This window comes from Epinephelus lanceolatus, chromosome 18, assembly GCF_041903045.1.
Source record: "Epinephelus lanceolatus isolate andai-2023 chromosome 18, ASM4190304v1, whole genome shotgun sequence".
Taxonomy (NCBI): domain Eukaryota; kingdom Metazoa; phylum Chordata; class Actinopteri; order Perciformes; family Serranidae; genus Epinephelus; species Epinephelus lanceolatus.
Genome location: NC_135751.1, coordinates 22525852 through 22544364, shown reverse-complemented (window position 1 = coordinate 22544364; position 18513 = coordinate 22525852). Strand labels below are relative to the sequence as shown.

Sequence of the window (18513 nt, the reverse complement as noted above, 5' to 3'; positions counted from 1 at the left end):
CACATTGTTGATGATCAAACGATAATCTGATGTTGACTGATGATTAGATGTGAACTTTGGAGAGGAGAAACCAGAGCCATATTTTGGAGAGCTCAAGGTGTGATAAAAGCTCAGCACATACTGAGGAATTCCTCCTGGAATCTGTTTAAACCAGGCCGCTCGTCAATCAGTCACAGTCCCCAGGTTACAGTCCATGGTGGCTGTCTCTCCTTTCCTCAGCGTCACAACAGGAGGCTTCTGTGTCACCACCGTCACACCACTCACACCTGGAAACAACAAGATGACATGGAGTCAAGAGAAACACACAGACTGATGAATCCAACATAAGGTCAAAGCTGCAGTAAGTCAGCCTCCTTACATGTTAGAGCAGTGATGAGAGTGCAGAGGGTCCCCAGCATGTTGTCAGTGTGTGCTGAGAATGGCCTTGTAACTTGGAAAGTCAGCTTACTGCTGACAGATCAGAGGCTTTGGAGGATGAGGAGAGGAGGTGCTGGAGGAGCAATTTAATAGCACACTGAAACTGAGAGTGACTGACAGGAGGAGGAGCTTTGCTTCACTCTGCATGCTTTCTCACATTTCTTACTCTCATCTTCTTTCATTTATCCATTATACCCAGTGTAGACGATGATTTACTAAATTCAGTGACATGATGTCACAAAATACTTCAGTATAGATGAATGTCACTTTTTTTGATTCCTAAAGGATGGAATTCATGCATGAAAGCTTTATCATATTTGTATCATTGAGCAGGTTTTTCATACGTCAACAACAGACATCTGCTAGAGGATATAAACTTTGTCTCTGCTCACATGTACATATTGTAATTTACAGACATTAGACGTAAACTGTATTTGATTTACAACCTGTTAATGATTAAACTCTCAGTGTGTTTGCAGTCAGAGACAGTTCCCTCTGATTTTACAGAGAGCTGACACTTGACCTCTTCATTTACATGGAGCTATAAATAAGGAGAGGAGGCCTGCAGGTGCATCCTGGGAAGGAAGAGAGGGAGGAGTAGAGAGGTGATGCTTCACTGATGGAGGATGAAAACTCAGTTTCATTTGCTCACGTCATCTGATTTTTCTAACGTCTTAACGACTGTGAGCAACTAAAACAAGGCAAAGTCATATTCATCTTTCTGCTGTGCTTTTATTGCAAATTAACACCTAATAACAATGTTGCTTTATGATTTTGAATATAAATATTAAAGAAACAAGTCTGTCTGTTGTCTTTGTGTCCAGGATTATTATCAGTGACATGAACAACAGGAGAAAAATACAAACTAGTCAAGGTGACAACATTTGCAGAACATTATCCTTTTAAATGATGTTTTCACAAGTACAAATAAATACAAATACTTTTTCAACTGTTTTTTTTTGTCTTATTTTATTGAATGATTGTTGAAAAATGCAGCATTTGCAAAGCTGATACAACACCTCCACCTAACTGTCACAACATTTATTACAAGCATGCAGACACATCTTTTCTACCATGTAAACCTTGTAATGAGCAAACAGCACAAAGAGTAAAGAAGCAGATGTTAAATGCTCATTGTGCTCCTCTACTGTTCTTCAGTGGGACAGTGGGACTTGTTGATGTTTTTCTCTGCAGTCTGGGAGCCCAAAGACACTTTACATGTGTAAACCTTATCCATGTTCCAGTCTGACGTCTGGACGGCCAGATAGCTGCTGATTTGGAACGTCTGGTCTGCTTGCTGAACAGCGGTGCTGGTAGAGATCCCACTGCTCACTGGACTCCCACCAAGCAACCAGCTCACATCTGCAAAACCCTTAGACTCACTGGGCAAAATGGAAATACAGATGAGAGAGGCTTTGTTGGACTGGAGCTCAGCACTGGACGGAGGGAAGACTGTCAGGACAGGAGGAGGGAGGCTGCAACCTGAAGATACACACAGGACATTCATCAGATAACTAGGAGTCAAATCATTAACACAAAGCATGACAGTAGGAGATTCATTTATTGCTTGTGTTGACGATATAACCAACACGCTGAAGAAGTTAAGCATTTTGAATCTGCAAACACATTTAGAAATCATCACCTAAAATATGAGCAGTGTTCCTTTTTAAAATATCAACAATCCATCAATCACAAATTTAGAAATATTTTTCATTAGTTAATTGTAATTGTTAAGGTGGAAACTGTCATTAATTCACCCTCTGTACTTTACATAATGTTATTAAAATTCTAATAAAATAATTTAAATCACTGTGACAGTTTCAGGTATATCAGAAGTCACTTTGCTTTGTGGTGTCTATCTAACCACCTAATAAAAATAATACTTCAAACAGTCACAATCATATTCACATAAAGTTTAAAATATATCAGAACGTTAGAGGATAAGTAAATAAATATCACAAGAAAAAACATTTTACTATTAATGTCACAATATAAAATACTCTTTACAGAATAATTAATGCAGAGTTTTGAAATGTTAAAACTTGTCATAAGTCATGAAAATAAATAATCTTGTAAATGTTGCCCAAATGTTTAAAACTCCTTTGCCATCAAAAAACCTTCTGAATATTTGTAGAAAATACTTAAAAATTGTGATTGTTTGCCTTCAGACACACAGCCTGATATCAAACAGATGTAGAAACACTTATCTATTATTCACCAAACAATGTGTTGAATATTTCTTGCTTTCTTTTTATTTATCAGATTATAAATTGCCCATTTTCTCTTAATTTGAATGAGAAACATAAAATCTGTGCTGTTTTATGATGAGTTAAAAAGTACTTACTTGTCACAATCAGCTTGGTGCCTTGTCCGAATACCACAGTGATTCAGTTTGTACACATGGCTGTACAAAAACCTCCTGACTCTCACTAATGAGGGGAGTGGAACTGAAACATCCTGTTGAGACCAACTTTCACTGTCAACGTCTCTTCACTTCATCAGTCTCATTATATTCCAAAACACTAAACACACTCTTGTCTCTCACAAGAGATTCATTTATTGTCTGTTCTTGTTTTGTTCCAAGTTTACTGATTTTAATTGTTTGATTTTGATCCGAATTCTTTTTTTTTTTTGGAATATTTTATTTTCAGTTTTATGTAATTACATAAAGAACATATCAACATAACACAAAACAAGGCACAACAAAACAAGTCCCCACCCCACAAAAAAAGCACCAAAACCCTCAGCAAAAAAGAAAAAGAAAGAGAAAGAAAAGGTCAGTGCATAAAGTCAACCCAAAAGATCACATCAAGGACTTGGCACAAGAGACGCAGCCAAGTAATCCAAATAAGGCTGCCAAACTTTCAAAATGGTGTCATATTGTTTTCTTATACTGTATGTAATTTTCTCCAGGGGAATGCAATTGTTAATCTCCAAAAACCACCTATTGATAGGAAGAGGGGAATCAGATTTCCATGACACTGCAATGCACTTCCTGGCCACACATAGAGCAATTTCCATACATTTAAGTTGTGCATTATTTAGAGAACCACGAATACTTGTAAAGTTCCCCAGTAAACAAAGCTCGGGGTCCGTTGGAACATTAACTCCCGTAATCCTGGTCAAAGTGGAGCAGACATTATGCCAGAAAGGCCTCACTTTTGTACACAGCCAGGTACAATGCAAAAAGGAACCAACTTCAATATCACATCTCAAGCACATTTCTGACAAGTTAGATTTGAAAGAATGTAATTTTTCTGGGGTAAGGTATAATTGATGTAGAATATTATAGTTAATCAATCTATAACGGGCGTTAATAGAAGCGGACAAGCTGCTTTGACATAAATCTGCCCAGAGCTGATAATCAATTGTAACATTGAGATCTGATTCCCATTTCATTCTAGATTTGTGCAGACTGGGTTTTGGGCCCTCATGTAGCAATAGACAGTACATTTTGGAAATGAATTTACATGCATTCCCCTCACAAAGCAGTCTCTCAACATCATTAATGACAGGCAAGATTATTTCGGGACCCAAGTTAGCTCTCAGAAAAGATCTTCGTTGGAGATAGCAAAAAAAGGTTTGATTGGACAAGTCACATTTTCTCTTCAGATGCTCGAATGACATGAGAAGTCCTTTGTCAAAGCAGTCCTCCAAACGATAGATTCCTTTTTGATACCATACATCCAAAATCTTATTGTTTAGAGTCATGGGTATAAGTTCATTTTGTCTTAAAGGTGTTTTAGGTGACAGTCCCACTTTCAATCCAAGACTTTGTGAACTTCATACCAAATTTTAATCAAATGCTTCAGTATAAGGTTATCTGTCCTGTTGGCTACAGTTCTACAGTTATGCTTATAAATGAAGTCACTGTGTACCTTTTCTTTCAGGAGATGCAGCCCAATTTGTGTCCAAGAGGGTGGGCCACTGCCCTCAAAAAAGGATGAGATAAATCTCATTTGAGCTGCTAAGTAGTAGCTTTTAAAACTGGGTAGTCGAAGTCCCCCTAATCCATAGTTCCATGTTAACTTCCCCATTGGGTGCCTTACAGTTCCATATGAATTGTCTGACATATTTATGAAGAGTTTTAAAAAAGGATTGTGGTAATAGAATGGGTAGGGATCATTAACAGATATTGCAGTCTTGGTTGTACATTACTTCAGCTAAAGGCTCAATTGCCAAGACGAAAAGTCCTGGAGACAAAGGGCATCCCTGTCAGCTTGATCTGCCTAAGGGAAACATAGATGAAACTTGTCCATTGGTGCTGATTTTCGCCCGTGCTTTGTGATAGAGAGTTTTTACCCAATTAATAAATAGTGGGCCAAATCCAAACTTGGCCAATACTTCAAATAAATACGCCCACTCTAACCTATCAAAGGCTTTCTCCGCGTCTAAAGCCACTGTTAAACTGGGCTCTGGTTCAAATTTTGTTAAATGAATAATATTAAAGAGCCAACATAAATTGTTAGCTCAGAAGCGTTTTAAAATAAAGCCAGTCTGGTCTGGATTTATTAGTTATGGCAAGTATTAGCCAAGTCTGTTAGCCAGGGCCTTAGAAATCAATTTGTAGTCAGTATTTAGCAATGAAATTGGCCGATATGAAGAGCACTTTAATGGATCTCTATTCTTTTTGTGAATCACAGTAATTATGGCAGTGGAGAATGATTCAGGGAGAGTTTGAGTCTTAGAGGCTAAATTAATGACGTTCATGAGAAGCAGGAGAAGTAAATCCTTAAATTCCTTGTAAAATTCAGGAGGAAACCCATCCTCTCCTGGCAACTTATTTGCCTGTAATGAGCCCAGAGCCTTTTCAATTTATCTTTGTGTGAAAGGCAGATCAAGACTATCTTGGTCTTCTTGGTCAAGTTTGGGCAATTTAACCATGGTCAAAAAATCATCTATCTTACTCAGGTTTTCTAATGGTTCTGATGTATAAATATGTGTAAAACTGTTTGAATGTGTCATTAATTTCTGTTGGATTATATGATACAGAGCCTGTTTCAGTTTGAATTGAATTAATTGTCCTAGAGCTTTCTTCTTTTCTTAGTTGCCAAGATAATATTTTGTGTTCTTTCTCTCCCAATTCGTAATACCTTGGTTTGGTTCTCAAAATATTTTTTTCAATTTTGTAAGTATGTAATGTATTATATTTGAGCTTTTTATTTACTAACAACTGATGTACTTCTTTAGACTTTGATTGTTGAAACTCCTTTTCCAAACTCAAAATGTCTTTTTCCAATTCTTCTATTTCTGCCATATATTTCTTTTTGATACCTTTGGTTTAAGAGATTCTTTGTCCCCTTAAAAAAGCTTTAAGCGTGTCCCATAGTATAAAACTATTGGGAGAGCAGGCACAGTTTGTCTCACAGAATAGCCCAATCTGATTTCTTATGAATTCGCAGAAGTCCAGTTTTTGAAGGAGGGTAGGGTTCAGACGCCACCTATATGAATTAGTAGCCTTTTCTGGCATATAAATAGACAGGGTCAAAGGTGAATGATCCGACAGTGTTCTAGATAAGTATTCAGATTATACTGCTCTGTGATTCAACTGTGTTGACACCATGAAAAAAATCAATCTGAGTAAAAAAGTTGTGGCAACCAGAAAAGAAGGAGTAATCTCGCGTTTGAGGGTGCATTTGTCTCCACACATCTGTTAAGCTGAATTCTTTCATAAGATCTATGGTAATTTTGGCTGCTTTTGTTTTGGATACTGATAGCGTTGATTTATCCAGGAGAGGATCCAGGCAAAAATTAAAGTCACCCCTTATAAGAATATTTTGGCGTCCTTCTGACAGCTTCAAAAATGTGTCTTGAATAAATGACTCATCATCATAATGGGGTGCATATAAATTTAAGAGAGTCCAGGGCTCTGATCAGAATTCATAAAATCTGCAGTGAGTCTCTCACTCAGATTTTTGTCACAGTGTGAATCACTGTGATACAGCTGCAGAAGCAGAGTCATCCCATGTCTGACAGTAATAGACAGCAGAGTCTCCTGTCTCTGTCCGCTTCATGATGAACTGGTAATCTATGTTTGATGAGGATTTACAGTTGAATCTGTCTGAGGAGAATCCTGATCCAAAGTTGAGTGCGCTGTTAGAATAAAGAAACTCCAGAACATACTGAGGAGCTTCACCAGGAACCTGTTTATACCAGACGACATATTGGCTATCATCTCTCTGAATGTTGCAGTTGAGAACAACTTGTTGTCCTGTAGAAACTGTGTGGACAGCAGGCGTCTGGGTCAGCACTATCACTGCATCAACATCTGTCAACATACAGAGAAAAATACATGAGTCAAAGGTTTGTGTGTGAAAATATGGGCTATAAAAGGACTGAGAAGAATATCTTACATGTTAGAGCAGTGATGAGAGTGCAGAGGGTCCCCAGCATGTTGTCAGTGTGTCGTGTAAACGTCCCTTACTGTCCAGCTGACAGGTGAGCAGGGTTGGAGTGTGAGGAGAAGAGAGACTGAAGCTTATAAAGACACTGAGGAGAGGAGAAGTGGAGGAGGAGGAGTTTCAACACTCAACTCTGTTTTCATTCATTCATCAACTGCAGCATGTGTGTGTTTTTGCGTCCTATATTTTCTCTTTTGATTCAATGCCTTGATGTTATTTACTTTCTATTATGTGCATTCCTTCTGGAAAAGCATTAACAAGGACTGACATGAATTACCACTAAACTGACTCACTGACTGAGAGTAAACATGACTGTTTATCTTTTATCTCAGTTTCATCACACTTTTCTGACATGTCCTCTCACCAAGTGAACATGCTCCATATTAAAAATGCCTCCTGTGATTCATTTATTGGAATCAATCTGTGAATATAGATGATATGCGAGCAGCTCAAAGCAGCATTTTCATTTGGTGTTTTACCTGAAAACACACCAATTATGATATGTTTCAGATGACTCTGAGTCTATCCCATGAAACAGGAATCATGTCATTACATTATTGTCACAGTTTCTGCAGCTGGAAGTTTAACAATCGTCACTACCTGGGCACCAGAAAAAATAATAATAATAATAATAATAAAAAAAAAATAATAATTATCATAGTTTGTGTATCTAAAACAGTGTCAGTGAACATAAAGATAATATGTGGCAAAATACAGTTGGATTTAAAACCTGAATATGAAAATATCAGATAGTAAGGATGTAGGTGGAGTGCGTTTACTGATGTATTACATTATTCTTTTATTTATTTTTAGGTACAAATAAATATATACTTTCATCAGTTAATGTTGTGAAATTTGAAAAAAAAATGAAGTTGTGCGTAGTTACACGTGCGAGTTTTAGGGAGTTTGACTGCAGCACATCATCACTTTATAAGTCAACACGTGGGAGTTTCTGAAAAAGCAGAAGTATGCAGTGAGGAGGTTTTTGTCACAGTGCAAATCACTGTGATACCTCCTCTTTAGCAGAGCTGTCCCATGTGTGACAGTAATAGACTGCTGAGTCTCCCTCCTCCACATTGTTGATGATCAAACGATAATCTGATGTTGACTGATGATTAGATGTGAACTTTGGAGAGGAGAAACCAGAGCCATAATAAACAGAGCTCCAGCTGTGAAAAAAACTCAGCACATACTGAGGAACTCCTCCTGGAATCTGTTTATACCAGACGGCTTTATCAGCAACAGTCCCCACGTTACAGTCCATGGTGGCTGTCTCTCCTTTCCTCAGCGTCATAACAGGAGGCTTCTGTGTCACCACCGTCACACCACTCACACCTGGAAACAACAAGATGACATGGAGTCAAGAGAAACACACAGACTGATGAATCCAACTTGAGGTCAAAGCTGCAGTAAGTCAGCCTCCTCACATGTTAGAGCAGTGATGAGAGTGCAGAGGGTCCCCAGCATGTTGTCAGTGTGTGCTGAGAATGGTCTTGTAACTTGGAAAGTCAGCTTACTGCTGACAGATCAGAGGCTTTGGAGGATGAGGAGAGGAGGTGCTGGAGGAGCAATTTAATAGCACACTGAAACTGAGAGTGACTGACAGGAGGAGGAGCTTTGCTTCACTCTGTATGCTTTCTCACATTTCTTACTCTCATCTTCTTTCATTTATCCATTATGATGTCCATCCATGATGTCACAAAATACTTCAGTATAGATGAATGTCACTTTTTTTGGTTCCTAATGGATGGAATTCATGCATGAAAGCTTTATCATATTTGTATCATTGAGCAGGTTTTTCATACATCAACAACAGACATCTGCTAAAGGATATAAACTTTGGCTCTGCTCACATGTATATATTACATGTATATATTGTAATTTACAGACATTAGACGTAAACTGTATTTGATTTACAACCTGTTAATGATTAAACTCTCAGTGTGTTTGCAGTCAGAGACAGTTCCCTCTGATTTTACAGAGAGCTGACACTTGACCTCTTCATTTACATGGAGCTATAAATAAGGAGAGGAGGCCTGCAGGTGCATCCTGGGAAGGAAGAGAGGGAGGAGTAGAGAGGTGATGCTTCACTGATGGAGGATGAAAACTCAGTTTCATTTGTTCATGTCATCTGATTTTTCTAACGTCTTAACGACTGTGAGCAACTAAAACAAGGCAAAGTCATATTCATCTTTCTGCTGTGCTTTTATTGCAAATTAACACCTAATAACAATGTTGCTTTATGATTTTGAATATAAATATTAAAGAAACAAGTCTGTCTGTTGTCTTTGTGTCCAGGATTATTATCAGTGAGATGAACAACAGGAGAAAAATACAATCTAGTCAAGGTGACAACATTTGCAGAACATTATCCTTTTAAATGATGTTTTCACAAGTACAAATAAATACAAACACTTTTTCAGCAGGTTTTTTTTCTTATTTTATTGAATGATTGTTGAAAAACGCAGCATTTGCAAAGCTGATACAACACCTCCACCTAACTGTCACAACATTTATTACAAGCATGCAGACACATCTTTTCTAACATGGAAACTGTGGAAGCAAAAAAGTCAAGGTCCCGAGCCGTGCCAGAAAGCTCGCGACCTCGCTCTTCTCTTCTCAAACGGACTTTCTTTGTCTTCCATTAGATATCAAAAACTCAAATACTCAGAGGTCAAAAAATCACTGGAGACACGTAGAATCAGATGCAACTGAGTTTAATGTGCTCGCAGGCAACAAACACATCACAACTCAATGAGTCAAGCTCCGGAGCAAGACTGAAATTTCTTTGTTTGCGCTCGCTCTTTTATCGTAGAATTTCTGCTGAGTCATCTCTTTTCCTTAAACTTTTCCACTGGCCGCTGATCATAAAGGTGTCGCATTTCTGCTGAGTTTGCACTTTTTTAGTCCTTCCCACCATATCGGTGTCACATTTCTGCTGAGTTTGCACTTTTTTAGTCCTTCCCCCTCTAGGGTCATTATCAGGACAAACTGCAATTCCCCTAACTTTCCACTAGTGTTTTCTGAACCCATCCTCATGCTATTTTTAGAAATGATTCACAGTGAGTCCTAGGTACTTCTCCACCACAATGCTTAAGTGCTCAATGAGTGTGTGTGTGTCATAAGAATACATGAAATATTAAACCAGTGTGTAATTTGTCAGTTGCACAGATTATATTGCTTCAACACATATCTTTTAAAGGTCAGTTTAAAGGTACAGTACGAACACTATAGTAAATATTACACTACAAAACCTTGTAATGAGCAAACAGCACAAAGAGTAAAGAAGCAGATGTTAAATGTTTTCACAAGTACAAATAAATACAAACACCTTTTCAGCATTTTTTTTTTCTTATTTTATTGAATGATTGTTGAAAACTGCAGCATTTGCAAAGCTGATACAACACCTCCACCTAACTGTCACAACATTTATTACAAGCATGCAGACACATCTTTTCTAACATGTAAACCTTGTAATGAGCAAACAGCACAAAGAGTAAAGAAGCAGATGTTAAATGCTCATTGTGCTCCTCTACTGTTCTTCAGTGGGACAGTGGGACTTGTTGATGTTTTTCTCTGCAGTCTGGGAGCCCAAAGACACTTTACATGTGTAAACCTTATCCATGTTCCAGTCTGACGTCTGGACGGCCAGATAGCTGCTGATTTGGAACGTCTGGTCTGCTTGCTGAACAGCGGTGCTGGTAGAGATCCCACTGCTCACTGGACTCCCACCAAGCAACCAGCTCACATCTGCAAAAGGCACAGACTGACTGGACAGACAGACCAGAGAGGCTTTGTTGGACTGGAGCTCAGCACTGGACGGAGGGAAGACTGTCAGGACAGGAGGAGGGAGGCTGGAGCCTGAAGATACACAAAGGACATTCATCAGATAACTAGGAGTCAAATCATTAACACAAAGCATGACAGCAGGAGATTCATTTATTGCTTGTGTTGATGATATAACCAACACGCTGAAGAAGTTAAGCATTTTGAATCTGCAAACACATTTAGAAATCATCACCTAAAATATGAGCAGTGATCCTTTTTCAAACATCAACAATCCATCAATCACAAATTTAGAATTTTTTTTTCATTAGTTAATTTTAATTGTTAAGGTGGAAACTGTCATTAATTCACTCTCTGTACTTTACATAATGTTATTAAAATTCTAATATAATAATTTAAATCACTGTGACAGTTTCAGGTATATCAGAAGTCACTTTGCTTTGTGGTGTCTATCTAACCACCTAATAAAAATAATACTTCAAACATCCACAATCATATTCACATGAAGTTTAAAATATATCAGAACGTTAGAGGATAAGTAAATAAATATCAAAAGAACAATATTTTACTATTAATGTCACAATATAAAATACTCTTTACAGAATAATTAATGCAGAGTTTTGAAATGTTAAAACTTGTCATAAGTTATGAAAATAAATAATCTTGTAAATGTTGCCCAAATGTTTAAAACTCCTTTGCCATCAAAAAGCCTTCTGAATATTTGTAGAAAATACTTAAAAATTGTGATCGTTTGCCTTCAGACACACAGCCTGATATCAAACAGATGTAGAACCACTTATCTATTATTCACCAAACAATGTGTTGAATATTTCTGTCTTATTTTTTTATTTATCAGATTATAAATTGACCATTTTCTCTGAATTTGAATGAGAAACATAAAATCTGTGCTGTTTTATGATGAGTTAAAAAGTACTTACTTGTCACAATCAGCTTGGTGCCTTGTCCGAATACCACAGTGATTCAGTTTGTACACATGGCTGTACAAAAACCTCCTGACTCTCACTAATGAGGGGAGTGGAACTGAAACATCCTGTTGAGACCAACTTTCACTGTCAATGTCTCTTCACTTCATCACTCTCATTATATTCCAAAACACTAAAAACACTTTTGTCTCTTTACAGGGATTTATTTAATGTCTGTCCTTGCTTTGTTCAAAGTTTACTGATTTTAATTGTTTGATTTTGGTCAGAATTCATAAAATCTGCAGTGAGTCTCTCACTGAGGTTTTTGTCACAGTGTGAATCACTGTGATACATGCTCCTTAGCAGAGTTGTCCCATGTCCGACAGTAATAGACAGCAGAGTCTCCTGTCTCTGTCCGCTTTATGATGAACTGGTAATCTATGTTTGATGAGGATTTAGAGTTGAATCTGTCTGAGGAGAATCCTGATCCAAAGTTGAGTGAACCATCCCCAAGAAAAAAATAGAGAACAAACTGAGGAGCTTCACCAGGAACCTGTTTATACCAACTGACATCGGCACTATCATATCTCTGAATGTTGCAGTTGAGAACAACTTGTTGTCCTGTAGAAACTGTGTGGACAGCAGGTGTCTGGGTCAGCACTATCACTGCATCAACATCTGTCAACATACAGAGAAAAATACATGAGTCAAAGGTTTGTGTGTGAAAATATGGGCTATAAAAGGACTGAGAAGAATATCTTACATGTTAGAGCAGTGATGAGAGTGCAGAGGGTCCCCAGCATGTTGTCAGTGTGTGGTGTAAACGTCCCTTACTGTCCAGCTGAGAGGTGAGCAGGGTTGGAGTGTGAGGAGAAGAGAGACTGAAGCTTATAAAGACACTGAGGAGAGGAGAAGTGGAGGAGGAGGAGGAGTTTCAACACTCAGCTCTGGTTTCTTTTATAAATCAACTACTTCATGTACGTGGTTTCACATTATAATGTTTTTCTTCTGCTCTTAAGAAACACATCTTCATGTAGCTTTATGAAGTCTGTTAATGTTCTGCAAGTATTAAATCTAGTTTTGGTATCACATGAATTGTTTCTGTACTTTGTAGTATTTTTCCATAAAGGACTGATCACACTAAATAAATACTCCTTCATGTTTGTATAGTTTTATGTTAAACATGACTACTCAGGTTATAAATAGGTGCAGTAAACATGGTTAAGTCTTGGGGATAAAATGGTGTAAATGCAAATGTTGACTTTATGTTTATGACACTTTCCTTACTATGAGACCTCCAGTTACTGATCTTTGTTTAAGATGGTAAAATGCTGTTTTAGTCATTGACTTGATGACACTGCTGAAGCTCAGATCTGAGTCTGCTTTAAACACCAAGTTTCTGATGAGGTTTTTGTCTTTATAGCTGTGGAATCAAGCTGATCAATACCTTTCATTCTTTCATCTTTTTACTTCTTTCCATTATTTCCTTGAATAGATTTAATTCCAGATATTGATTTTCTCTAAGCATTGATAGAGTGAGTCTGAGTGACTATGGTCACTTGGTGAAAGAACTAAAAACATCTGAGTGTTGTCTATGTAGCTGTGATAACAACCATTATTGTCATAGAATTAGCATGTACAGGTTGAATAACTGCGGCCCAATAATCGAGCCCTGAGGAACTCCACATGTCATGGTGATCCCTCAGATTATAAGCACTCTATATCACATACATATCTGTATGTGCAGCATGTGCAAACAGTGTTAATGAGCAGGGTGTAAAGTTAATGAACTAATCAGTTCTCACCTAAACTTATCACCCTTTCTAAATAAATTTGCTCTCACTGAAGTAGCATTTTGCATATTAATGGAGACCTGTGTTTCATCTGTTGGAAACACATCTCAAATCACAAAATATAAATGAAATGTTGTCAGGTGAAAGTAAGACTTTCATTTGGTCATGTTTCAGCTGCACGACTTCTAGTTTGTGTCAGTTTTGACTGTCAGATGACCCTTTGACCTGTTCATAAAGAAGGAAAAAACAAACATGTGCACTGCTGAATTTATGTCAAGAAATATCCATTTCATTGTCTGAATCTGGATCAGCAAATGAGAATCTGCTGTAAATTCTTCAAAACTAGTTAATTTTTATTCGTGTCAAAAGACATGAATATTTACTGTTTACAATGACTGACTGAGAGAGACTGAAGGAGAGGAGAAGTGCAGGAGGAGGAGTTTCAAAACTATACTCAGCGTTTTATTCATTAATGAAAAACATTCTGAATGTGATTCAGTGTCATATCTGTAGATCATTTTGTACCAGCAATCTCATGTTTCATAATGTCTTTTGCTCATCACCATGAATCGTCATATTATTACATATTATCATTACATTTCTCTTGTGTGCATGTAGGAGTGCTATCAGACATTTACTCTCTTTAAAATTAAACATAGAAACGAATAGGTGGTTCATGTTAGAAGCTCAAGATTTATCGTGTAGCATACACATAATAAACTGTTTAATAATTAGCAGGGCATCGTACCTTTGTTATCTTCATCATCAAATATTATGTAGGCCTATTCATTGTACCACCTTATTTTGGTATACTGGATATATAGCCATGTTGAGTAACTTTGCTGATACTAATAACCACGTTCTGTTTTTCTCATTAACCATTACTCCATATCAGTGGAGACTTTTGTTTGGTTGTGTTTTAGCTGCACGTGACTTCTAGTTTTTGTAACTTTGGCTGCCAGATGACCTTTGATCCTGTTCATGAAGAGGGACAAACTGCAACATAACAATATAATACAAGACATGTTTGTGTAACAATCCTCACTACATGTGCACCAGAGCATTTTTGTCAAGAAAGATTTATCACATAATCTGTGTTTGGATCAGCAAATGAGAATCTGCTCAGAACTTTTAATAACTTGTTTATTTTTATGAGCCGCAAAAGACATGAATATTTACTGTTCACTGATTTGTCCAACAGTGTAATAGATCTTGTGGTTAACATTTACCAGCAAGCATATTGTCTATTTTTGCATTAAAGAACATACACATGACATACTGTAAGTTACTACCACTAAGATCTGAGGCTTAATGTGAAGAATTGGCTGATGGCTTTACTCCCAGACAAGATGTGTCAGAGACTCAAAAAGCAGAAGTATGTGTGAGGAGGTTTTTGTCACAGTGTAAATCACTGTGATACGTACTCGTTGACAGAGCTGTCCCATGTCTTACAGTGATAGACTGCTGAGTCTCCCTCCTCCACATTGTTGATGATCAAACGATAATCTGATGTTGACTGATGATTAGATGTGAACTTTGGAGAAGAGAAACCAGAGCCATACTGTACAGAGCTCCAGCTGTGATAAAACCTCAGCACATACTGAGGAACTCCTCCTGGAATCTGTTTATACCAGACTGCTTGATTAGTACCAGTCCCCAGGTTACAGTCCATGGTGGCTGTCTCTCCTTTCCTCAGCGTCACAACAGGAGGCTTCTGTGTCACCACCGTCACACCACTCACACCTGGAAACAACAAGATGACATGGAGTCAAGAGAAACACACAGACTGATGAATCCAACATGAGGTCAAAGCTGCAGTAAGTCAGCCTCCTTACATGTTAGAGCAGTGATGAGAGTGCAGAGGGTCCCCAGCATGTTGTCAGTGTGTGCTGAGAATGGCCTTGTAACTTGGAAAGTCAGCTTACTGCTGACAGATCAGAGGCTTTGGAGGATGAGGAGAGGAGGTGCTGGAGGAGCAATTTAATACCACACTGAAACTGAGAGTGACTGACAGGAGGAGGAGCTTTGCTTCACTCTGCATGCTTTCTCACATTTGTGCCATGATCTGAAAATAGACTTGATCCAACTAAGGCTGCAGGTGGGGCAGAGAAAGCGGGGCACATCATCAGCAACAGCAACAACAATAAATACAAATCATGAGATAAAAAACAACAAACAACATACTAGTTCAAGGGAATGGAAATTTCATATCAAGTACAAAATGCAAGAATGCCTAAGTGCAGGTGTGCAAAATGTGCCGTGATAGTGCAGGAGTACAGACAAGGTGCTAGCTGCTACTGAGCAGATTTATAGCACTTGGAATGAAAGATGTATGAAATCTTTTAGTCCTCTGAACAGGTGCCCTGAAACGGCGACCTGAGGACAGCAGCTCAAACTCCCCTTGAAGTGGGTGGTCCTGACAGACCAGTATAGCATTAGCCCTCCTAAGTACCTGCCTGTTATAAATGGCCAAAAGCTTGTTCTGACTCCTCCCTGAGATTTTACTGGCACTTTTCACAAGACATTGGTTGATTCAGACATCGATTAAGGTTTCCAAACCAAACAATAACACAGGAAGTTCAAACAGATTCAATGAAACTCCTGTAAAAGAGCGTCATCATTTCAGTGGACACATTAAAGGAGCTCATGTTCCTCAAGAAATAAAGTCTCTGTTGGACCTGTTTCGAGGTAAAATCAGCATGGGATTCAAAAGTCAATTTGTTGTCAAGAGCAACACCCAGATATTTATATGTCTCAACTACACCAATATCAACACCTTTTACAACAGTTGGCAGAGGGCTTGGTGGCGACTTCCTAAAATCAATTACCATGTTTTTTGTTTTGGACAAATTTAGATGGAGGAAAGACTCGTCGCACCAAACCACAAAATCATCCACAACTGGCCCATGATCCTGTTCCTCTCTTTCAAGAAGACTAACAATAACAGAATCATCAGCAAACTTTAAGATGTGTCTGTTCCTATAATTGCTTCTGCACTCATTGGTGTGCATGATGTGAAGAAGAGGGGAGAGACAACAACCTTGGGGGGAACCAGTGGAAGAGTAGAGTCGGTTGGAGATAACACTGTTAACTCTCACACACTGTGGCCTATCAGTTAAAAAATCCATTTTACAAAGATCAAGTTTAAAATGGCAGATGAGCCTCTCTGCAAGCAGGAATGGCTGGATGGTGTTAAATGCTGAGGAGAAATCAATAAAGTCTGGCATGAGACATAGGGCCCTCCAAATGCCCATACAGAAAGTGTAACAGGGTGACCACAGCGTCCTCCACACCTCTACCAGGCCTGTATGCAAACTGTAAAGGATGGAGTTGATCCTCCACCTGTTTTAAAGCTTCTTTCTTAATAAGTTCCTCAAAGGACTTCATAACTAAAGAAGTCAAAGCTACTGACCTTAAATCATTTCACTCTGTAGATGTGTTACACTTGGCTACTGGGACAATAATGGCATGTTTCCAAAGCATGGAGACCTAGACTTTCTATTTGCTCATTGTTGAGCCATTAAAGACAGGTATGGCTGTTTTAATATTAATATTGGGCCTGTTGATGGACCTGTTACACATGAACTGAGTGCTTCACAGATATCTTTGGTCATCTGCAGTCATCAACATTCTGCATTCACCAGTTAAATTAAATTAAAACTTTTGACATTCTTCAATAAGTAGAGATATAAAACAAACAAAGATATAACAAACAACATTGTGTAACGTAGCGTCAACTCAGTCAGTGTTCAGTGGAGACTCAAAAAGCAGAAGTATGTAGTGAGGAGGTTTTTGTCACAGTGTAAATCACTGTGATACCTCCTCTTTAGCAGAACTATCCCATGTGTGACAGTAATAGACTGCTGAGTCTCCCTCCTCCACATTGTTGATGATCAAACGATAATCTGATGTTGACTGATGATTAGATGTGAACTTTGGAGAGGAGAAACCAGAGCCATATTTAACAGAGCTCCAGCCGTGATAAAACCCCAGTACATAATGAGGAACTCCTCCTGGAATCTGTTTATACCAGATGGCTTTATCAGTACTAGTCCCCAGGTTACAGTCCATGGTGGCTGTCTCTCCTTTCCTCAGCGTCATAACAGGAGGCTTCTGTGTCACCACCGTCACACCACTCACACCTGGAAACAACAAGATGACATGGAGTCAAGAGAAACACACAGACTGATGAATCCAACATGAGGTCAAAGCTGCAGTAAGTCAGCCTCCTTACATGTTAGAGCAGTGATGAGAGTGCAGAGGGTCCCCAGCATGTTGTCAGTGTGTGCTGAGAATGGCCTTGTAACTTGGAAAGTCAGCTTACTGCTGACAGATCAGAGGCTTTGGAGGATGAGGAGAGGAGGTGCTGGAGGAGCAATTTAATAGCACACTGAAACTGAGAGTGACTGACAGGAGGAGGAGCTTTGCTTCACTCTGCATGCTTTCTCACATTTCTTACTCTCATCTTCTTTCATTTATCCATTATACCCAGTGTAGATGATGATTTACTAAATTCAGTGTCATGATGTCACAAAATACTTCAGTATAGATGAATGTCACTATTTTTTGGTTCCTAATGTATGGAATTCATGCATGAAAGCTTTATCATATTTGTATCATTGAGCAGGTTTTTCATACGTCAACAACAGACATCTGCTAGAGGATATAAACTTTGGCTCTGCTCACATGTACATATTGTAATTTACAGACATTAGACGTAAACTGTATTTGATTTACAACCTGTTAATGATTAAACTCTCAGTGTGTTTGCAGTCAGAGACAGTTCCCTCTGATTTTACAGAGAGCTGACACTTGACCTCTTCATTTACATGGAGCTATAAATAAGGAGAGGAAGCCTGCAGGTGCATCCTGGGAAGGAAGAGAGGGAGGAGTAGAGAGGTGATGCTTCACTGATGGAGGATGAAAACTCAGTTTCATTTGCTCATGTCATCTGATTTTTCTAACGTCTTAACGACTGTGAGCAACTAAAACAAGGCAAAGTCATATTCATCTTTCTGCTGTGCTTTTATTGCAAATTAACACCTAATAGCAATGTTGTTTTATGATTTTGAATATAAATATTAAAGAAACAAGTCTGTCTGTTGTCTTTGTCGCCAGGATTATTATCAGTGACATGAACAACAGGAGAAAAATACAATCTAGTCAAGGTGACAACATTTGCAGAACATTGTC

General features: G+C 38.3%; 2 protein-coding genes across 6 annotated transcripts; both read right to left on the bottom strand.

Moving 5' to 3' along the window:
* Positions 1-1367: 1367 nt before the first annotated feature.
* Positions 1368-8362, bottom strand: LOC117267953 (immunoglobulin lambda-1 light chain-like). 3 transcript variants are annotated; one of them, XM_078161261.1, is made up of 4 exons: positions 8246-8362; positions 7832-8153; positions 2762-2796; positions 1368-1899 (listed from the first exon to the last, which is right to left on the bottom strand). In XM_078161261.1, exons 1-4 carry the CDS (start codon positions 8283-8285, stop codon positions 1562-1564), a joined length of 735 nt encoding a protein of 244 aa, XP_078017387.1. In that variant the 5' UTR covers positions 8286-8362; the 3' UTR covers positions 1368-1561. The 3 variants fall into 3 exon arrangements, with proteins under 3 accessions (XP_078017387.1, XP_078017386.1, XP_078017385.1); XM_078161260.1 differs by lacking the exon at positions 7832-8153 and adding an exon at positions 6360-6685 and having other exon boundaries at positions 2762-2795; positions 8246-8300; XM_078161259.1 differs by lacking the exons at positions 7832-8153; positions 8246-8362 and adding exons at positions 6360-6685; positions 6771-6863 and having other exon boundaries at positions 2762-2795.
* A 1987-nt stretch (positions 8363-10349) lies between these two features.
* LOC117250810 (immunoglobulin lambda-1 light chain-like) lies at positions 10350-17683 on the bottom strand. 3 transcript variants are annotated; one of them, XM_078161270.1, is made up of 4 exons: positions 17555-17683; positions 17141-17462; positions 11543-11577; positions 10350-10679 (listed from the first exon to the last, which is right to left on the bottom strand). In XM_078161270.1, the coding sequence occupies exons 1-4, from the start codon at positions 17592-17594 to the stop codon at positions 10351-10353; spliced, it is 726 nt and encodes a 241-aa protein (XP_078017396.1). In that variant the 5' UTR covers positions 17595-17683; the 3' UTR covers position 10350. The 3 variants fall into 3 exon arrangements, with proteins under 3 accessions (XP_078017396.1, XP_078017395.1, XP_078017394.1); XM_078161269.1 differs by lacking the exons at positions 17141-17462; positions 17555-17683 and adding exons at positions 14741-15063; positions 15156-15287 and having other exon boundaries at positions 11543-11576; XM_078161268.1 differs by lacking the exons at positions 17141-17462; positions 17555-17683 and adding exons at positions 11880-12205; positions 12291-12384 and having other exon boundaries at positions 11543-11576.
* Between the last annotated feature and the right edge of the window lie 830 nt (positions 17684-18513).